The 22626-nt window shown below is 37.2% G+C and overlaps 3 protein-coding genes across 5 annotated transcripts; 1 reads left to right on the top strand and 2 right to left on the bottom strand.

The window, feature by feature from the left end:
* Nucleotides 1–336: 336 nt before the first annotated feature.
* On the bottom strand, nt 337–3900 carry LOC106133242 (cytochrome P450 6B2). The gene is made up of 2 exons (XM_013332894.2): nt 2524–3900; nt 337–545 (listed from the first exon to the last, which is right to left on the bottom strand). The coding sequence occupies exons 1-2, from the start codon at nt 3893–3895 to the stop codon at nt 352–354; spliced, it is 1566 nt and encodes a 521-aa protein (XP_013188348.2). The 5' UTR covers nt 3896–3900; the 3' UTR covers nt 337–351.
* A 264-nt stretch (nt 3901–4164) lies between these two features.
* On the bottom strand, nt 4165–8840 carry LOC106133198 (cytochrome P450 6B2-like). Its single transcript, XM_013332843.2, has 2 exons — nt 8736–8840; nt 4165–5269 (listed from the first exon to the last, which is right to left on the bottom strand). The coding sequence occupies exon 2, from the start codon at nt 5230–5232 to the stop codon at nt 4165–4167; it is 1068 nt and encodes a 355-aa protein (XP_013188297.2). The 5' UTR covers nt 5233–5269; nt 8736–8840.
* Nucleotides 8841–9029: 189 nt separating this feature from the next.
* On the top strand, nt 9030–22415 carry LOC106133236 (uncharacterized). 3 transcript variants are annotated; one of them, XM_060950767.1, is made up of 8 exons: nt 9030–9044; nt 14007–14168; nt 14581–15321; nt 15658–15778; nt 16653–16798; nt 17987–18250; nt 18987–19179; nt 19497–22415. In XM_060950767.1, exons 2-8 carry the CDS (start codon nt 14064–14066, stop codon nt 19520–19522), a joined length of 1596 nt encoding a protein of 531 aa, XP_060806750.1. In that variant the 5' UTR covers nt 9030–9044; nt 14007–14063; the 3' UTR covers nt 19523–22415. The 3 variants fall into 3 exon arrangements, with proteins under 3 accessions (XP_060806750.1, XP_060806749.1, XP_060806751.1); XM_060950766.1 differs by lacking the exon at nt 9030–9044 and adding an exon at nt 9158–9619; XM_060950768.1 differs by lacking the exon at nt 9030–9044 and adding an exon at nt 9600–9615.
* Nucleotides 22416–22626: the final 211 nt, after the last annotated feature.

Raw genomic sequence — 22626 nt, 5'->3', positions numbered from 1 at the left:
AAGAGGTAGTCTCTGCCTACCCCTCCGGGAAAGAGGCGTGATTTTATGTATGTATGTATGTATATCTCAGATACGGTAGCTTTATTGAAAAAAAAATATTGATTCCTTTTTATAGATAACTTTATGATCTACAATCTATGTCTGAGGTAATTTTCCGATAAAACTTACCGTTTTGAAGAAAATCGTGAAAAACCCATTTTTTTACCTTTAACCTTGGGTATTGTATTACACCTATGTCAGAGTTACTCAAAATGGAGAAATAAACCATCCACGCGAAGACCGATATCCGCGCGGACGGAGTCGCGGGGGGAAGCTAGTATAAAATAAACTTAAATGCAATTTCTATTATTATTATTTATTGAACATTCTCTTTTCCCATCCTTCCCTCTCCACAAACTTCAGTTTGATTAGCTCCTTCGGCTGGGTGACCAAGGTGGTGGATTTGAAGTTCAGCTTGCGAGGAGTGTCTGCGGCTAGCTCCACTTGGTACTTCTTCAGCAGGGTTATGATGCCGGAGAACATCTGCATCTTTGCGAAGCGCATGCCTGAAATAGTGTTTAATATTTAATTTTTAACGTTTAAAATTGTAATATCTGCCAGTCCATTAAATTTGTCTCTTCTATTTCAATTTTGTTATTGTTGTGTGCCCCGATCGCAAAGGACACCTAATTTATTATTGGTTCACTTTTTGCCTGTAATTGATGAGAAAGAATGCAAGTCATTATTTTTGAAAGTAGATAGATTATAGTTTTAGTGCTGGTGTAGCAAATTCTGTGAGAGAGAAAACAAAAGCTTACACTAAATTAATAAATGTCATCAACAGAAAAAACACTGTACATCAACTCAATAATAAACCAGCGCATGCGTCGGTTAATTCCCTTTCAACTTACCAATACATAACCTAGGTCCCTCGCCAAATGGCATATAACTATATGGTTTTATATTTTCTTCACCATAAAATCTCTCAGGACGGAACATCTCTACGTCAGGGAAGAAATCCGGGTTATGATGTATATGGTACACGGGTATATGAACACGTATTCCTTTCTCTATGACAGCTCCACACGGCAAAGTATATTCATCAGCCGTTTCTCGAGTCAATATACTAACAACTGGGTACAAACGAAGAGCTTCATCGAAACAAGCTTCAGTAAAAGGCAACTCAGCATTACAGTCATAATCAAGTTTGTTATCATGACGTTTGAGGTATTCATCCACTTCTTGTATCACTCTTTTCTGAGCTTCAGGATGCTTAGCGAGCTCATATAATGTATACTGTAATGTCGTGGATGACGTTTCAAACCCAGCAGCGAAAAACAACATACATTGTGACACTAACATCTCATCATTTACTTCCAGCTTCACTTTTTTATCACCGCCTTTCATGTTTTCTATACTATCCCCAATAATATAATTACCTACATTCCAGTTTAAAATTAGATCTACGAAATCGTTTCTATTTATGGGTTTATAATTACGTTCTTTGAACACTCCCATCATTAATTGGTTAAAGAAATCATCAACTTGCTTGGGAAAACTTCTCAGTCCTATACCGTAAAATATTGCAGGCCATATAGCTCTTAGATTAACGAGAATGCCTCTTATATAAGACTCTTCAAAGAGTAACTCTCCGATGTTTGTAAAAGGATTTTTTGTTGAGTTTTGATCCATAGTATTAGTATTAATGCCAAAAGCACATGATCCTATGCAATCCATGGTATATCTTGCCATTAAATGCCTTACTCCATGCACATTATTTGTCTTAAATTCATGATCTAACATGTTTTCGAACACATGAGCACATTTTTCAATTAAGTAGAACATCTTTTTCATTTTAGATGAAGAAAAAAGAGGAGTTAAATTTTGCCGGTACACTTTCCATTTGTCTCCATATGTGAAGAATAAGTTTTGACTAAACACTTCTCTGTGTGTGTATTTGGAAATTTCACGACTGCTGAAGTAGTAGAAATCTTTCGTCAGGACTGTTTTGACCATCTCTGGATCCTGTACCATCAAGGTTGGCTCCGTGCCATAAAATACGCCAAAATAAGGCTTGTTTGGCATTTTCTGACACAAATCTTGTGCAACAAGCCCAATAAACTTCTTAAAAAGGATAAAAGGTCCATAGTTCCCCAAAACCGGGACAGGTTCCAAAAAGGGTACATTTCGTTTCTTCCAATACCCAAATCTCCATTTGGATATGTTATATACAATAATTAAAAATATGATCAGTAGAGACAATGTTATTTCGACAATCATTGTTTTGGAAATGTTTATTGCGATATATAGGTACTCGTACTTAATTGCCCTATTTATATGTAAAATTTAGATAAGATTAAGTTGACCTCGACTCTTTAATAATCTGATTACGTTTTTATTGAATTTCAACATGGATACACTATATTACGTGATTCTAGGTTGTAGAAATCCTATGTTCCTTAGTCGTTAAATAATACATACCTACTCGTGTGTGTGTGACAGTAGTGACAAAGTACACAAACTTCTCAATAATTTTTTACTCACCTATACACGCCCGAGGTCCCTCACCAAACGGAATATGGGTATAGGGTATTACATCACGTTTTTGTTTATAAAATCTTTCAGGTCTGAACATCTCTGGATCAGTGAAGAATTTCGGATTGTGGTGTAAATGGTACACTGGTATATGCACGCGGATTCCATTCCCTATAACAGCTCCACACGGCAGAGTATAGTCTTCAACCAATTCCCTGGTCAATATTCCAACAGCCGGATATAAACGAAGAGCTTCATCGATACAGGCTTCAGTAAACGGCAACTCTGTAGTGCACTCATATTCAAGTTTATTTTTATGAAGTTGAAGATATTCGTCTACTTCTCCTATGACTTTTTGCTGTGCCTTTCGGTCTTTAGCAAGCTCATACAAAAGGTACTGCAAAGTCGTAGATGAAGTTTCAAACCCAGCAGCGAAGAACAACATACATTGCGACACTAGCATTTCATCATCAATTTCCAATCTCACTTTGTTTTCACCTCCTTTCATATTTTGCAAACTATCTCCAGATATAAAGTTATTTTTCTTCCAATTTAAGATCAAATCTACAAAATCATTTCTATTTGTAGGTTTGTATTGGCGGTCTTCAAATACTCCCCTCATTAATTTCTTGAAAAAGTTAAGAGCTATTTTGGGGAAAAGTTTTATACCTAACCCGTAAAATAAGGCTGGCCAAATAGCCCGGACGACAATCATAGTGCCTCTTATGTATGACTCCATAAACATTATAGCTGCAATGCTTGTAAATGGATTTTTACGTGAGTCTTGTTCCATAGTCTTAGTTTCTATGCCAAATGCACACAAACCAATGCAATCCATCGTAAATCTTGCCATAAGATGTCTCACTCCTTGCACATTATTTACTTTTATATCACGATCTAACATGCCTTCAAACACTTGAACACATTCTTCTATCAAGTAAAACATGTTCTTCATTTTGGAGGACGAGAAGAGAGGGGTCAAGTTTTGGCGTAGTACTCTCCACTTGTGTCCACAAATGAAAAACAAATTTTGAGTGAACACTTCCCTGTGGGTGTAGTTGGAGATTTCCCGGCAACTGAAGTAATAGAAGTCTTTAGTCATGACCGTTTTGATCATTTCTGGATCCTGTACCATGAGGGTCGGCTCCGTACCATAAAATACTCCAAAATACGGTTCGTCTGGAAACTTTTGACATAATTCTTGTGCCATTTTACCATTATACTTCCTCTGCATTATAAAAGGCCCGTAGTTGCCTAGAATCGGGACGGGTTCCAGGTACGGTATATTGCGTTCCTTCCAATACCCAAATTTCCTTTTGGAAATATGGTATAAAATGAAAAATAAAGTGACCACTACTATTAATAACACTTCAACAATCATATTTGTGAGACTTATTACGATAAGACGGAAAACAAGCTTTATATAAGTACATTTAAGATTACCTATTTTGACGACCTCAATATCAAAACAATAAATTATTATATCATTTATTTGACCCTTTAAGATTAAAGTTCGTTTGCCTCTGGCTTATATACTCGTATATGTATGTTAGATATTAATGCAACATTAACTGCAATTGTGTAAAGCCGATGTCTTGATATTGACTCTAAAGTCAATCCGTAAACATGTAATGTAATAGAAAACCCGCCTTAAAAAGTAATTACTTTTTGTAATTTAAACTTACCAATACACAAGCGAGGTCCTTCTCCAAATGGCATGTAAGTAAAAGGTTTGACGTTCCGTTTTTCTTCGCCATAAAATCTTTCAGGTCTGAACACTTCTGGATTTGGAAAGAACTCTGGATTATGATGTAGATGATACACTGGTATATGTACACGAATCCCTTTCCCTATGACCGCCCCACATGGCATAGTGTAGTCTTCAACCACTTCCCGGGTCAGCACACCAAGGACCGGGTACAAACGAAGGGCTTCATCAAAACAGGCTTCAGTATACGGCAACTCTGTAATGCACTCGTAAACAAGTTTGTTGTTACGACGTTGAAGATATTCGTCTATTTCGTTTATAACCTTTTCCTGAGCCTCTGGATTCTTAGCAAGCTCATACAAAGTGTACTGCAACGTTGTAGATGACGTTTCAAATCCAGCAGCGAAAAACAATAAACATTGCCCCACTAAGATCTCATCATCAACTTCGAGATTTACTTTCTTATCATCTCCTTTCATATTCTGCAAACTATCACCAGTTATGTAGTTCTTCTCCTTCCAATTCAGAATAAGATCGACGAAATCGTTTCTGTTCGTTGGTTTATATTTTCGTCCTGCGAACACACCCATCATCAGTTTGTTGAAGAATTCATCAGCTTCGGTAGGGAAACTTTTCATTTTAAGACCGTAAAATAGCGCGGGCCAAATTGCTCTTGCTGCAATCTTGAAGCCTCTATAAAATGTTTCTGAGAATATCAAACAACCAATTTTTGTGAAAGGATTTGTTTCTGAATTTCGTGCCATAGTATTTGTATCGATGCCAAATGCACATGACCCTATGACATCCATAGTAAATCTAGCCATTAGGGGTCTCACTTCCTGAACATTATCCGTTTTTAATTCGTTACTTAGCATATCTTCAAAAACGTGAGCACATTTGTCCACTAAATAAAACATGTTCTTCATTTTGGATGACGAAAAGAGAGGTGTTAAGTTTTGCCGAAGCACTTTCCATCTGTCGCCGTAAGTGAAGAATAAGTTTTGGGTCATCACTTCCTTGTAGGTGTAATCGGAGATTTCTCGGCTACTGAAGTAATAAAAGTCCTTAGTCATTATAATTTTGATTATTTCTGGCTCATGCGCAATAAGAGTTGGCTCAGTACCGTAAAATACTCCAAAATACGGTGATTTTGAGAACTGGTCACATAGCCGTTGTGTTAATTGTCCTAGGTACTCCCTCTGGATTATGTAAGACCCGTAGTTCCCTAAGACGGGAACGGGTTCCAAATACGGTATACCGCGTTTCTTCCAATACCCAAATTTCCATTTTGCCACATTGTATAAAACGATAAAAATTAATATTAGTAAAGTAAGTGCAGCTCCGATCATGTTTCTCGTAAGATTGGCAGTTTCTTTCGAGTCTTTAAATGTAGTCGAGCTATGGTGACCAAACGTTTTTAAATACGTGTGCTCCGATATAAATAGACCCTTAGGTACTAAATTTATCTTAATTTCATACCTGTACTTTGTACATACATATTGAGGCGTTGTTTATTTGTTTGGATTCGAACGAAAGAAAATTTGTGTGATTAATATTCGAAAATACTGCATCAATTGCATGTCGTTCAACAAGAAAACTTTGAAGTAGGCTCGGCCCTCCTAGTATGACATGGAATTAAATAATAAATAAATATATACGGGACAAATTACACAGGTTAAGTTAAAGTAAGTTCGAGATTTGTTTTGTGAGATATTAACACAACATCATACTCCAAGTCTTAAAAATACCACATTTAGTTAGATGAAGTTGAGATTCAAAAACGACAGGTTGCTAGCCCATCGTCAACACGAAGAATCCCAAGTTTATTAGCATATAGTCAACTCTATATTCACCTTGTGGGGTAGACAGAGCCAACAGTCCTCAAAAGACTGAAAGACCACGTTCAGCTGTATGGCTTTATGATAGGATTGAGATTCAAAGGTTCCTAGCCCATCGCCTACAAGAGGAATCCCAAGTGTATAACCTTAGTCGCCTTTTGCGATATCTATAGAAAAGATATCAGAGAGGTCCTATTCTAAGGGCACTTGCGTCATCACATAACAAAAGATGCATCAAATAGCACACAAACCAGGAAGCTAAAGTAAATTCTTTTTACACAAGTGTCAAAAAACTTAAAGTAACAATAACCAATAAAATAAATAAAAATAAAAAAAAATCTAAGAGCACACGAAATTGATTGAAATTGATTCGTGAAAATCTTAAACTAAGGTCACACTAGCTAGCTCATCATTCACCATACAATTAGGTGACAAACAAGAACATTTGCTGATCAGAGTCTTTTGCATAGATAGGTCTGTCCTTCAGTTTAGAAAACACGCCATTAAATGATGTGACACTCGTAACTATGTTTCTCTAGTTAGTAATTTATTTTTAACTACTTATTTAAACTAGGCAAAGCAACATAAAGCTGTTTTCCATAAGATTACAAACTGTTGATGAACATACATACATACATACGTCACGTCTATATCCCTTGTGGGATAGACAAAGCTAACAGTCTTAAAAAGACTGATAGGCCACGTTCACCTGTTTGGCTTAATGTTAGAATTGAGATTCAAATAGTGACAGGTTGCTAGCCCATCATCTAAAAGAAGAATTCCAAGTTTATAAGCCAATCCCTTAATCGCCTTTTATGACATCCATGGGAACGAGATTGGGTGGTATTATATTACCTATTCTTTGTTTCATTGGTGCCGGGAACCACACGGTAAACGGTAGGTAATTGATGATGAATTTTAATGATAAGGCGATATTTATTTATATACTAGCTGTAGCTCCCAGCTATGCAATTATCCATACCTATAAATTATTAGAATTAATTGCCATAAAGAAAAAGACAAATAACTAGTCACCTTGTCAATTCGTTATTTTATTAAAATGTTGTTATTTTTATTGATATTGATACTCGTAAAACAACTCTACAGAATAGAATAGATTTATTTTCAAAATTAGATACAAGTTATCACTTATTGACGTCACATCACTTACATGCACATGCACATAATTATAACAACTACCGCTTCCAAAGTGCATGTGTAGAAGAAGCCGCGGAACAAACTACACTGCAGCATTTTCACCGGACGTTAATTTACAAATATACATAGATCCCTTAAATCTAAATCTTGGACGAATGCACATTGACTACATTAAAAAACATGAATGAATACACAGACCCGCTTTCCTGTGTAGTTCCCGGCACCAATACAAAAAAGAATAGGACCACTCCATCTCTTTCCCATGGATGTCGTAAAAGGCGACTAAGGGATAGGCTTACAAACTTGGGATTCTTTTTTAGGCGATAAACCTGTCACTATTTGAATCTCAATTCTATCATTAAGCCAAATAGCTGAACGTGGCCATTCAGTCTTTTCAAGACTGTTGGCTCTGTCTACCCCGCAAGGGGTATAGACGTGACCATATGTATGTATGTACCCGCTTTCACTCTTCGCTACTTCTGTCTTGCTTTTGATGTGCTCGAGCTTAATGTGTAAATAAATTATTCACATGTTTCGAGATTGGGAGTGCAAAGTTTTAGGGTGTTCCCAGGGGTGCCGTGTACCGGAGAGGTGACCTTCATAAAATATGGTCCAAACGACTTTTAAATTTGCACGAGACAAGTTTGACACTCGGGCACTAACATAATGCAGTTATTTACAAGAGAACACAAAACCGACGAGCATTAATAGAGAGAGTTATGTTATTATAGTATAGCAGTTTTGTTAAAAACCATTCAAGGGATTTTTACAATCGAGTCGGGAAGAGAAGCAACTGGTGCAAACTATGCTTTGCCGCCAGAATTCATTCATTTCATCGTGGACCAGTAGGTAGGTACTGTTAGACCTGCAAAATATTTTTTTTATTGTGGTCTTAACATATCATTTCATCAAAATCGATTCAACGATTTAGCCGTCCACAACTGAGACGGCCACACGAACAAATACATTTTGCATTTATCTGGGGGCACGGTAGTGCCCCCGCGAAGTCGAGCAAAAAAGCGGCACGGCCGTACCATCCTTTTCTCGAAGAAATTCAGCCTATTTTAGACCCCCCTATAATTTCGTTGTGGATAAAACAAGAAGCCTGAATTTTCAGTAACTAATCATTATATAAACACGGTATATTTAAAATTTCAGTCTATTTAAACCAGCAGTTTAAGAATGACAACTTGTTAAAGTTTCTGATTTTTGTCACTCACTGATTGACTGACCCACCCATCATCAAAAGTCCAAGGCACTTCTAGCACACATAGAAGCTTCAAATTAAGAATACGAATAGAGTTGAGTGTCTTAATCAAAATCAATCAACCTAAATATTTTATAATTTCGTTCCAGTTTTCTCAATACACCAACTGCATGAATAGCTTTGTAATCCTATATAAATGTATAGGATTACAAGGTTACATTTGCAATTAATAAATCATTATTGCTGTATAATAGAAAATAATAGGTGTAGATAGGTAACTATATGAGGCATAACGGGAGGTGGATCTTACAACTTCTATTTAGTCTCAACTTAAAGGACCTTCTGTCTTAAGTTATTACATAAGTTATTATTATGCCAACATTAAAAATATTTTACGTTTTAAACAAATAAATCGACTTGGACATCTATTTGATTATTAGTATGTATCACAGCATAATGGGCTAGCAACAGTTTTTTACAGGATGTTTTTGATGGTTTACATTTAAATGTAATGACTTTCAAAATATATTATCACTAATATCTTGTTATTTACAAAATGGCGTGTATTTATCAAAAATGACTTGCAAACATTAATGTCAAGTGTCGGAAAATGCCGGAGGTAGGTATACCTACCACAAACATATTACGTCCTTATCACTCGCTTACTAGCTTTTTTTGCTCCGTGTTAATTTCCAAGGAAACGTAACAAATGTTACTTCTGAATGTCTATTCTATCCGTGTGCTAAATGTCATTAGTTTTATTAGTTACAAATAGAAATACCTACACTTATTCCAATTATTTATTACTTTACTTTACTTATTTCTTATACTTTCTTAAACTTATTTCTATTCCTGTCCCGACGAGCTCCTGGTAAAGGGTCAGGTCAAGAGTACCCGAAACCGCCGAGCTTGCATGAAGAGAGTTATGAATGTGAATGAAGCGAAGGAAGTGTGCAGAGATCGTGGCATGTGGAAAGAGGTAGTCTCTGCCTACGCCTCCGGGAAAGAGGCGTGATTTTATGTATGTATTTCTATTTGTAACTTTTAAATTTGCACGAACATTATGCGATAGACAGACCTAAAAGTCATAAGACTGACTTGCCGCCTTAGCATGTCACGCGCGACGCCATTTTTATCGCGCGAAAAACCATTGCTGTTTCGCTTTTTATTAGGACTTGAAACGGGACAGCGTACGTAAGTACAATTAAAAAGATATTTAATTTTTTTTTTGACAATTTTTAGTATCTCACGTTCAATTGATACATGATTTTCTTTTTTATCGTTTATTTTTTATTTTTTTTATAACAATTTATTTATTTAAAAACTAGCCTTCCGCCCCGGTTTCACACGAGTAGCATTTATACAAACTTCCTCCATAATCGCTCTATTCAAAAAACTGCATCAAAATTCGCCGCGTAGTTTTAAAGATCTAAGCCTACGTAAAGACATAGGGAGAGACGCGGGAAGAGACTTTGCCTCATACAAAGTACTTCGGTAATAATTCGCAGTCGAATCCGCGCGCTAAACCTAGTATAGACAATAAAATTGTGTCTATACCAGACACATGTCTCATTTATTGATATCTTCAATTCGCTAAGCAACACCTTTCAAACTAACTCTGTGATACGTAACGTCATTGTAATAGAAGCTATGTTACAGTAAATTTGCGGGCCTTGATGTGAAGCAGACTGTACAGTCGACTACTTATCATGTTACCCGAATTCAGTACAAACTCGCCTATATTACAATAAGGTTGGCTTTCCCCGCTGGGCTAGTGATGAAGGAAAAATATAGCGTGTGCCGGCTGCTCTTGCGCAGATTGTACAAGTCAATGAAGGGAAAGACTAAATTAATTAATTATTATAAAGTATCCTCAATGCTTTTTATGTGCGCTGCCTTTCTGATTTTGGATTTTCATTTATATTTTGATTGACTGTGTCGTGTGGATAACGGCACAAATAGAAAAAAAAAGAATAGGACCACTCCATCTCTTTTCCATGGACTAAGGGATAGGCTTGTACACTTGGGATACTATTTTTTTAGGCGACGGGCTATCAACCTGTCGCTATTTGAATCTCAATTCTATCATTAAGTCAAACTAGCTGAGCGTGGCCGATCAGGCTTTTCAAGACTGTCGGCTCTGTCTACCTCGCAAGGGATATAGACGTGATTATGCATGTTGACTGGAAGAAATTCCAATTGGGATAAGTCCGTCATGGTACATAATCTCCTAAATCGTATGACTGTTTTGTAATTTGTTATACATCTTTAAGGGTCAGGTCAAAAGTACCCGAAACCGCCGAGCTTGTATGAAGAGAGTTATGAATGTGGATGAAGCGAAGGAAGTATGCAGAGATCGTGGCAAGTGGAAAGAGGTAGTCTCTGCCTACCCCTCCGGGAAAGAGGCGTGATTTTATGTATGTATGTATATATCTTTTTATGTGCGATAAAGAGTTTACAAACAAACAAACTAAGAAACTTGTGATTCTTCTTTGGCAATGAGCTAGCAACCTGTAACTATTTGATTTTCAATGCCATTGTGTCATACAGCTGAACGTGGCCTTTCAACTTTTCAAAAGCGTTGGCTCTCTCTACCTCGCCTTTGGTAAGATGTAGTCTCTGCCTACTCCTCCAGGAAATAGGCTTGACTTTATGTATGTACTAGCTGATGCCCGCAACTCCGTTAGCAGAAAAAGTTACTGACAATCTCAATGCAAAAACATCTAATCCTCTTTATTGCCCTCTCAGAAGGGTGGAGAGAGAAACGTTTGCATATCATCTTTTAATTTGAACCAAGTCATAAGAGATGGCATTCAAATTAGAGCAATAGTTTTTGCGTGATACGAGTAAAAACATACAGACAGACAGACAGAAACTTAAAAAGTCATATTTTAAAAATTTTGTTTGCGTTGGTCTTAAAAAGATGTAATAAGGTTGAGTAACATGATGTGAGGGTGGCTGTACTCAATGCGGCCATGGCAGCCTCTGAATGTCTGGACCGGGGGAACGCGCATGCGCCGATTGGCCTGACCCTCGCGTTTCTATGCCTCCCTAGTGGGGTGACCAAGATTGTAAAATTTTGAACATGAAATTTGTTTTAGAACGAATCGCTGTGTTCCAATAGTTGTATTACCAACTTAAACATACTTTTATACTATAGTATAAAGAGAACGTACCTTGATCAAATCCGAGACGTTCTGGCAAAAGGTCAGGTCAAGATTAACCGGAACCGACGAGTTTGCATGAAAAGAGCTACAAATGTGGATGAAGCGAAAAAAGTATGCAGGGATAGGCGAAGACTATATCTTTTTACTTGTCACGATCTGATAATTTTGTTTATTTGATTGTGAACTTTTCAACTTTAACTGCATCGACAATCTTCCCCATGGGACTCACAATATTTTAGTCAGTAGGTAGGTATATGGTGCGTAAATTTATATAATTTGAAGAAAAATAATATATACCATTTTGCACACCTCTTCTTCATACACATTTGATAATTATAGATTTTCTAAATAACATTAAAAACACAAGCCATTGCAAGTGATTTATTTCTTTTATAACTATGTTTATTTCTTTTATAATTCAGCAAGCATAATTCACCTCGTGTGGTACCGAGACATTCTTCACTTGTATTTTGCTGGGTGCGATGCGTAGCATTGCATTTGTAAAACTACCTACATCTTATGGATGTTCAACGATGAGTGCCAGTGTACGTTCAAACCTACATATTATGGTTTTTGTTGCACTGTAGCAGTTAAATGTATGTAATTTTAAAAATATCTAAGTTTAATAATAATAAATAATAATAATAATGTACTGTAACTGTGTAAATTTTTGTGCAATAAAGTTTTTACATACAAACACAAACAAACAAACGACAATGTCATGGATAAAGAGTAAATACGTTATATATGTATCTGTGTGTATTAAAAATTTTAAAAAATCGGGATAACGTGTAATGTTGTCACCCCAGCAACACACCTACAAAATATTCAGTCTATCTCTAAACGTCGTGACCTCCCGTACTACGCAAAAACAATACGCAAGCCCAGACAATAACATATCTTTAAAAAAAAACATATCCCAAAACGTAACAGTGTAAAACAATATTCACAAAAATAACAATGATAAGGTAGTGTTAAATATATTTGTATAACTGTGATATATTCTGTGGCGATCTAGTTGCATTGTGAGGTAAGTAGAGTGTGTATAATAGTAGTTCGATCGTCTATTTTCACCGACTTCAAAAGGAGTTGTGAAGTGAATGTTTTAACACGTTAGAGCAGGGAATTTTATGTGTTTTCGTGATGAATGTGAAACAAATTTTATGTTTCTTTTTTAGGTTAAAGTAGGAATGAAATAAGTATAAGTATTTTCTAAATTTTATCTGTATAAAATCTAATAGAAAATAAAAATCATTAAATGATTTTAGCATAAAATATTCACATATTCTTTTTAATTTCTACAATTTTTATATAATAATCTTTTCTCCTTTTTTTAACTCCTCACTTTAACAGTAAAGCATTAAAAATGTAAAAAAGCTCAGGATTTCGAACTTAATGACTTAACCGATTTTCATTAAAATATAAATTGCTTAATCGGAAAAGGTTTCATTTGAAATCAAACCCTTATTATCGTATCGTTAGGTGTGAGAGAGCTAGGTGACTTGTAATACAGGAGGTTTAATCCTACCTAGTCAAGCACCAGTTCTCTCCACTATTAGTTTTACAACAGAAGTCTGTACTTACCTATATTCACCTATGTGGAGAGAAAATAAACAAATTTTTAATTTAATTTAATTTTAATTATTATTGAGACATATTGGAATGTCAAAGAAAAAAATAAAGAAAATACATCCACACATCCTTACATCAGTTTCATAACTTCTACAGGTTCATCGTTATCCGATGTTACTTAAATTGTACTTGTATCCAAATAAAATAATTTAAAAAAACTTTCGCTTTTATATTATATCGAGTTGCAGGATATTATAAGAACAAACAAGAATTTGGCCTTGATATAATTTTTTCTATGATTCGAGCTGAGTCAGATTAAGGATAATCGTAAAATATCATAACCATTTTGTTTTACGTAAGTAGGATTTCATGCTCTCGAGAGAAAAAACATTAGATGACTTTAGGGAATTCAAGAATATGAACTCTTTATCGCTTTTTTCTGGGTAACAAAACAACTTGAACATTCAACAGGCTGCGACGAAATCGATGATATACCGCTTTATAAATACCAGTCTTTCAAGACTTTGGCTCTGTCTTCCTCCCAAGGGGTAAAGACGTGATTATATGAATGAATAAATAAATTGCTACATTGTTCATGTAATAGATTTTTAAAGTTTTGCATGACAATTTGTTGATTTATATATGATACGATGAACAGACATACACACACATGCCACATAATTCGATCTGGGATAGTCAGAGCCAGTAGCCAAAAGTTTCAAAGACCATTTTTTTCTGGATGTTGGAAAGTGAAGTGAGGTTCAGTGTTCACTCGGCCCTGTAGTGTTTATTAAGACTGTCTACCCTTTAAGGGATAAAGTCGAGATTAATATAATTCACAGGCATGAAGGATCAATCGACGCGAGAGTGACGCACCTCTTGGCGGACCACACGGTCGCATGGGCAGCCTACCAGATCTGACGGAACGCTCGCGCCCGACCGCGAGTCGGACCGCGGCTCGGACCGTGTCGGATCCGCATCGGCACAGAACCCTTATACCTCAGGTAACAGTCAGACAGTCTACTAGAGCAGACGGCACGCTCCGTACCAACCTTGTACCGGTTTACAAGTTTCTTTTGAATTGGTAATTTCACCCGAATCTGCCTGATCTCAGTTTCAAATAATATTTCATTCACTCTTACCTTACAATTCCTATATTGTTCGATCAAGAGAGACGCGGGTAAGGAATTCGAGCAAATACACTCAGTATCAATACGGTATTCGCTAGCAAGCTGGCGGAAGCAGCTTCCTTAGTTTGCTGATTTGAAATGTGATCTTTCTCAACGTATCCAAGAGAGAAGATAAACTGAATTGATAACTAAATGTCTGCGTCCACAGATTACACTCAACAAATACAGTCTTCAAACAGACCTGAAATTGACCTGTAATAAAGCAGCAAAGTCTTTTCTTGTACAGATACCCGTAAGTACAATATACAAGAAAGAATGGCTGTGGAAGAAGCCGAAGCCCAAAACGCCGCTCAGGGTAGCTGCCCCTGTGGTGGTGCCCCGACGAAGAGACTCTGCAGCGTCGTCAGTCGGAGCCGCATCTGTCCGCAAACTCATCGCGAGGCAGCCTCCAAAAGTTCCAAAGCCTATCGTCACGAGATTCACTCTTCTTTGCCTCTCCAGCGGTCTCTGCGCTACCGCATTACTCCCTTTCACAGCCTTCGCTGGAGCCGAAGCAGCCGCTATACCCCTCGCAATAATGCACGCTGTCGCAGCAATAGTTGCTCCATTCTCGCCCTTAATACTTCAAAAGACCGGTGCAAGAATTGTGATAAGCGTAGCTCATATATTAGTTTTTATTCTCTTAACAGCTCACACGGTAGCCACGCCTTTGTCGGTTCTACTTCCTTTGTATGCACTATGTGGAATAACTTTATCTCCGATGTCGTTGGCTCTGTCTGCTTCGGCGACGTCGTTAGCTCAATCTGCTGGTGATGAAGCGAGAAGGAAGATAGCTTTAAGAAGAGCGTTGAGAGCTCTCCGCGCGGCTCAAGATTTGGGGCTGGTGTTTGGATCGTTGCTGCTCGGAGGAGCGTTGATGATATGGCCTGAAGATATGATGTCATCACCAGAAGTGGTAGCTCCTACGAACGCGACGCTGTCGAGGTGGCCCCCGCAAGAAGATTACTTTTTAGAAGATGAGTATGAGGTGAGAGGATTTAATACGTTTTTGTATCGTTACGTCGTCTTAAATATGTACAATTCTGTGGTCAACAAGGTTCAATGTATAGTTAACATACAAAATCATTGGCTTCAAACTTCTTTTGAACTGTACCTTTTTATCAGTCACTTATTGAATGTGAGTAATACAAAACTAGAGAGACACTAAAAAGATTTTGTCAAGAAAGTAGCAATTTGAAATCAAACGCGAGAGCAGCAGACTTCTCCTCCTTTTCCAGCTCGTATAATTGGTGGGATAGCTACTTTAGTTTTCCAAGTCCTTCCTTCTTAATTTCAGCAAAATCATTACTGTTTCTTCATTCAGGAGCAAACATGCGGCGCAGCAGGCTGCCCCAGTATGCCCTTACTCTCCGGAACAGTGCTGAGCGCGGCCGGGAGACGAATCCTGGTGGCTGTGTGGGCATCAGTGGCTCTTATGTCTATAGGTTTGTTATCTTCTCTCTCTCTCTTTCATCTTTTGGTCTCTTAATTTTTAGATAGCAACATAATATCGAGAGTTTAAGAAAGAGTTTGTAATTTAAGAGGTATTCATATAAAGCATACCCTGTCTGTAAGCTTATGAATACAATGTTTGCATTTAGACATTTTCGTAATAAAATATTTTGTAATTGAACTATTCTGCTTACATGTAATGCAGAGGAAAAGACAGCCATCTGAATTTAATAAAGGTTATGGTTGATTTAATAGGTGAATTAATTCATTTTGTAGGATTTTTTAAATAATTGTGAATAAAAAGAAATGGATGGATAGCGTAAAGGAGTGTATGAGTAGAAAGGATGGGGAAACCAGTGAGATGGCAAGTGACAGAAGTAATTGGAAAAAACTAACATACTGTGCCGACCCCACGTAAAAAGTGGGAAAAGGTAACGACAAAGAAGAATTGTAATAGCTGCAAGTAATTACGAAGGGGCCAAAACTTTAAACCCAATTAAGGATTTACTTATTCGGTAAATTAAAAAATAATGAAACTCTGCAGAGTAGTTTGTTCCACCGCTTCTTCTACACATGCGCTTTGACAGTGGTCGTAAGTAGATATAATAAGATTTAAGTAATATGACGTCAATAAGTGATACCTTGTGTCCAATATTGAAAAGAAATCTAGTCTATTCTATATGCAATTTAATGGGCGATTAGATAACATAACACAAACTCATTGTTTTTTTTATTAATGTTTACTTAATTTAATACATTTAGTATTACTTTAATAAAAATTATATCTTTACGAACTTAAGCAAAACATTTTAACGTAGTTAAGATTGATAGTGTTAATAATACTTCAGTAATTTTGTGCTATTTCAGGCCTAGGGGTGTACGGAGCGACGTCGACCCCCGCGCCGCCCCCCGACGCGCGGTCGGTGGTGAGGGACCCCAGGGCGCTGCTGGGGGCCCCCATGGGGCTCTTCATAGGGCTACAACAGGGATTTATTTATACTTCTTATATTAAGGTGAGTGTTTATTGTGTTATCATGGCAATGAACATACATACATAAAATCACGCCTCTTTCCCGGAGGGGTAGGCAGAGACTACCTCTTTCCACTTGCCACGATCTCTGCATATTTCCTTCGCTTCATCCACATTCATAACTCTCTTCATGCAAGCTCGGCGGTTTCGGGTACTTTTGACCTGACCCTTTACCAGGACATCCTTAATTTGATCAAGATACGTTCGTCTAGGTCTTCCCACTCCGACCTTTCCCTCCACACTGGCAATCAATTGGTAATATATCAATGAAATTAATATTAAGAATTTCATATACATATAAACACGTCTTTATTCCTTACGGGGTAGACAGAGCCAACTATCTCAATTACTTAATTAAGAATTACTTTATTACAATATGGTTTTGACGCCATCACAAGTAAGATTCCCAGTCACGAATGACGACTAACTTAAAATACTATGCGAAACCTTTTCACGACGTGCAAAGTACCTACCTACACATCATCACACCTTCTTTGGAAAGCCTTCTTTTAATACTTAGTTTAGGAATATTTACATATGTAACTGTTGTTCACCCTTGCCTCAATTTTGTATGCGATCCTCTTATTGTCAGGTTGGCTGGAAGAGATCCCACTTAAGGATAAGCCCACCTTTTACCGTTTTATATTTGTAATGTACTCCTGTAGTGAACAATATACCTACTTACTTTCTTACTATGATTTGCCATTTTTGCCAAAGTTTAGGACAAATTGACCTACCGAATTACCAACGCTATCATGCATATATAAAATCACTCCTCTTTCCCGGAGGGACAGGCAGAGACTACCTCTTTCCACTTGCCACGATCTCTGCATACTTCCTTCGCTTCATCCACATTCATAACTCTCTTCATGCAAGCTCGGCGGTCTCGGGTACTTTTGACCTGACCCTTTACCATCATCACCATCCTTAATTTGATCAAGATACGTTCGTCTACGTCTTCCCACTCCGACCTTTCCCTCCACACTCTCCTTGTATATCTGCTAAGTCAACCTGCTTTCATTCATCCCCTCCACATGACCGAACCATATTAACATACCCTATTTACACTAAAATTGTACTTCTACAGAGATCGTGGCAAGTGGAAAGCGTTAGTCTCTGCCGACCCCTCCGGGAAAGAGGCGTGTTTTTATGTATGTATTGTACTTCCCAGTGGTACGGAGTCTGCGTCGGCGGCTGGAGTTGCGCATGGCGCGCTTTATTCGGCGCCGGCTGCCTCCAAGCCCTGGCCGCGGCTACTCTCAGCATGGCGGCCGCGAGAGGTCGCAGAGGCGCGTTAACAGCTGGCGGCGCCGCTGCGCACGCGTCTTTGATGCTAGCGTTGTTAAGATGGCGCGCAGCTAGGACGGACTTGGCTTTGCCGGCTGTCGCTGCGGCGGCTTGGGGCGCCTGCGCTGCATTGTGGGATGTCTTACAGGTACACAATAGATGTAAATACATACATACATGTAATCACGTCTATATCCCTTGCGGGGTGGACAGAGCCTACAGTCTTGTAAAGACTGATAGGCCACGTTCAGCTATTTGGCTTTAAGATAGGATAGATTTAAAATAGGTACATAACCTCAAAGCAACGAAGCACTTTTTTATTATAATAAGTACATGAAAGCCACGCTGGATTTATTCCACGTCCAATCCATTCTATTGACAAAGAATATAACCGTCAGTCAATGGTAGTCGCTTCGTGTAATTACTGACATCATAGAATACAGACGCTTACTCCTAGATTGGGATTATACTTAGATGGACCACGGATAGAACCAATTGAGAATGCAACCGGCGCCAATTGACGATAATTGTAAGGGCACTATATAGATAGATCGATGTTAATTACATATATTAAGTATGTTTATATAATTAAGCCGCGATGTAAAATAAAATACTGTGTGGGTAAAAAAAAACTATAATAAAATCTTAAAACATAAAAATAATCTTAATTTATTGCGAATTAAATCATTATTGTGAAAATTAACAAAAGACGATCGTACTTTTTCGTCTCTTAAAATTATTTCTTTTTCATAAGCGGCCAACCAGTGTGTAAAATAAACAATACATTTTTTAAACAAAATACCTACGTAGCACGTTTATTTCGAAGACTAGAACATAACTCGCAATATGAAATGAAATGACAAGTTTTTTTTTTTAATTTTCAGGCAGGACTCTGCATAGGCGGTCCAGGCTGGCGCGGCCCTTGGTCGGTGACTTTAGCAGCTCGCCACGCGGGGCTGGCCCTAGCCTGCGCGGCGAGACAATTATTTTGTGTGCGTGCGCAGCTGGCGGGACTGGCAACCGCGTTGTGCGCAGCGCTTGCATCGCAGACTGCTTTGGAGCTGCGCTTACGGCGAGGTATTTATTTTTTATATTAAATTCCTAACTACGACGAATCCTGAGTTAAACCTTTTAGAAGTGTAAAGGAGTGAAGGAATGAAATCCAATTATAAGCGGCGTCACAATTATTTTTGACTATCGCCTGTATACATATACATACATACATATAATCACGTCTATATCGCCTGGTGGGGTAGATCGCCTGTATAATGTATGAATTTGATACTATCAAAATATCGAAATAATTTTCTCTATCGATTGTAAAACTATCGATAATTCGGCAACACTAGTTAAAAACCTAAAGGTGTATAATTTTTCTTCTAATATATTCCTAGGAGAAGCGGCCCGCCACAGATCCTAGCGAAGGGCTACGGCGACGCAGCTGACTGCGCTTGCGCCGCCGCCTGACGACGGAGCAGACGAGGGAATCGCTTGCCATGTCATCAGCTAATACCACGCATTTCTACACTTACTACTTAAACACTATTATTTATTATATACTAGCTGTTGTCCACGACTTGGCTCGCGGTAAAAGTTCACTGAAATATCTGACTCCCTGTTTTACCCTTACGGGGGTGGCGGGAGTAGTTTTTATACCTATAACAGTTTTTAAGTTGAATCGAACCTAACACATCTGAGAAAACCGTATACAAATCGGAGCAGTAGTTTTCGCATGATGCGAGTACAGACATACAGACGGATAGTCTAAAAATCAAATTTTTGGCTTCTATTCCCCTTATATACTTATATCCTCCATATCAACTTTTCGTCAATATCTTTCAGGTACAAACATCAGTCAGTTACAATTTTTATTATGTGAAATCAGTTGAAAAGTGCCACGTTTTCTCTAAAACACCATATCAATTATCTACATAGCTATAAGTTTCAAGATAATATGTTACAATATATAATAATAGTTCATAACTATAACGACACTATTTACCTCATTCAATCAGGGTTCCGTACGAAAAGAAACCGGATTCGAATCACATTGTTTTCAGTGTCAGTGTCTATCAAACTACATGTTGAATTTTAGTTTTGAATGAAAGATAAAATGTTTATACTATCAACAAAATAAAATAGAAACATAATTTACACATACATACATACATAAGTCACGCCTCTTTCCCGGAGGGGTAGGCGAATACCACACCTTTCCACTTTCCACGATGCCTGCATACTTGTTTCGCTTCTTCCACTTATGAAGTGTGGGTAGTCATGAAACTCTCTTCATGCAAGCTTTCGGGTACTCTTGACTTGACCTTTTGCTAGACCGTCTCCGATTTAATCAAGGTACATCTGTCTAGGCCTTCCTTGCCTTTGCAAACAAACATGAACAAATACAATATATAATGTGTATTTGTATATACGAGTATATGTTTAATGTAAATATAGGTTCGTATTTTAGTAGAGAGAATGCGCGTTTTTACGGAACCCTTGATGCGCTGGCCCGACTCGGGCTTGGCCGGAATTCTTATGTACTAAGTACCTATCACTTTGCAATTAAAAACTTGTCACTTTTATAGCGTTAAATATAAGTACTTTCTTACCTATCTAATATTTCTGTGACTATTCCGCTTTGAGAATCTATCCAAACTATTTGGTGTTACTAAGGTATTTATGAATTAAGTTGTTTTCACAATGTTCACTGTTTATAATTAGTGCAGTTTTGTAATGGATATACATATGATAATGTTACTATTCTAAATTTAATTCCTTTTAAAAGTTAACACTTAAAAGAGTTTGTATTGTCACTATAACACAATATCGCACATTAACAGGTCAAGAACAATTTATATTTACCAATGAGTTTAGCTTGAAAAGTCTAGATAAATGCTTAAGTATAAACTGTCGAAACCAACCAAATGAAAAGTCAATAAAATAACAACTTTAATACAAGAACGTTAAACTTAAAATCCAAAAACAAAATGTCTCCAGCTATCTTGCTCATAATGGTAGTACAATAGCGGACAGTTCAGTTCGCGCATTTAAATGGGGCGCTCTGATTGGCTCAACTGCTCAAATATTTTCGCGCCAAAAGAAAAAACACATCGGTGTAACATATAAAAGGAATAATACGAAGATGAAGAGTTGAAGAGCAAAACAATGTTCAAATAACTGTGACGTTCATGCAAACACCACCCTTTATTAGTGTAAGAGGTAATGGAAGTTGCTAGAATTGCATAGATTGTTCGAGTTATAGCTACTATAATAATATACAAATTGAAGGATTAAGATTTTATGAGATAGCTGCTCTTTTAGATAGCGCGGAGGAAAGCATGAGTACCTATAAAGAGGCTGCCCATTGAGATTACAAAGGCAAAAATATATGTACTTTGTGAAAATTTATCAAATAAGAAACTAAAATACTGTGCCGACCCCACGTTAAGAGTAGAAGTAACGATATAGGAGTGTGTGGATTGTGGAATATTTCGATAGCTTGTGATTATAGAATGCAGAATAATATGAAAGTTCTTGAAATTATAGAAATGTTGTCCTCGTCCTTGTATCTCATGTAATTTTCTGTGCAGATGTAAAGCTGTAAAGGAATTACGAATTGCGATATCAGATCCACCAGTTTTTATAACTTCTTTAGTCATTTATTATTTTTAATTATTCCCCTACAAAGGTTATAAGATATATAAGATTGAGTATACGAGAAATATTTTATTAATAAAAAAATCCCAATGTCACAACTAGTTGTGCATATCAGTTGGTCCACGGGCAAAACGTGCAATGTAAAGGCTGCAAAGCTTTGGAATTCTCTCCCTTTGGACACTAAAAAAGCACAGACCCTCAACATATTTAAGAATAATGTATTTAAGTTCCTGTCCAGTTGAGCACCTAGATCGAACTTCAGGCAATTTATCTTAGTTTATGTATGTTTATTTATTAATAAGTTTATACATAAATATATTTAGTGAATAGATACTTTTTAACAAACAAACAAACGTGGTTTCTTATACCTGACTTTCCCAATCCAGAGTTATGGTCAAAAAAGTGTAACCGGAATTAATACTAGGAGGAAGAAGTCTTTCATAAATGTTCTGATTATGACGTCTTAATTGAAGATTTCCTAAAAGTGCAACTATCTCTTACTCTGAATTATCTGAATAAATAAATACTTATTAGAAAAATCAGTCGTTTCCAATATCATGTTCTGGACATATTTTTCTACAAGCAGTGTTGTTGAAGTTGAATGTTAGAATATTTGTATCCACGATGTATGACGAAATAAACTGATTGTTGATTGATTATGTGTTTTATTTAGCCTATGTCTTGATTAATACCGTGTGGTTTATTTTAGAAAAAAAGACCACTCCATTACTTTGCCATGCTGTCGGAAAAGGCGATTAAAGGAATTCATTTTGTGCAGCTTTCATTATGATCCATAACATAACATAAAATCATAGCTCTTTCCCGAAGGGGTAGGCAGAGACTACCTCTTTCCACTTGCCGCGATCT

This window comes from Amyelois transitella, chromosome 22 (genome assembly GCF_032362555.1).
Source record: "Amyelois transitella isolate CPQ chromosome 22, ilAmyTran1.1, whole genome shotgun sequence".
NCBI lineage: Eukaryota > Metazoa > Arthropoda > Insecta > Lepidoptera > Pyralidae > Amyelois > Amyelois transitella.
This window is presented reverse-complemented; position numbering and strand designations above follow the sequence as displayed.

Coding starts and splice junctions, on each gene's coding strand:
- LOC106133242 (XM_013332894.2), bottom strand. CDS start 3,895: ATGATTGTTGAAGTGTTATTAATAGTAGTGGTCACTTTATTTTTCATT. Junction 546..2,523: donor GGGACCTCGGGCGTGTATAG/GTGAGTAAAAAA, acceptor ACACTATTTCAG/GCATGCGCTTCGCAAAGATG.
- LOC106133198 (XM_013332843.2), bottom strand. CDS start 5,232: ATGACCCAAAACTTATTCTTCACTTACGGCGACAGATGGAAAGTGCTT.
- LOC106133236 (XM_060950767.1), top strand. CDS start 14,064: ATGGGCAGCCTACCAGATCTGACGGAACGCTCGCGCCCGACCGCGAGT. Junction 14,169..14,580: donor ACAGAACCCTTATACCTCAG/GTAACAGTCAGA, acceptor TTTCTTGTACAG/ATACCCGTAAGTACAATATA. Junction 16,799..17,986: donor TTTATACTTCTTATATTAAG/GTGAGTGTTTAT, acceptor TGTACTTCCCAG/TGGTACGGAGTCTGCGTCGG.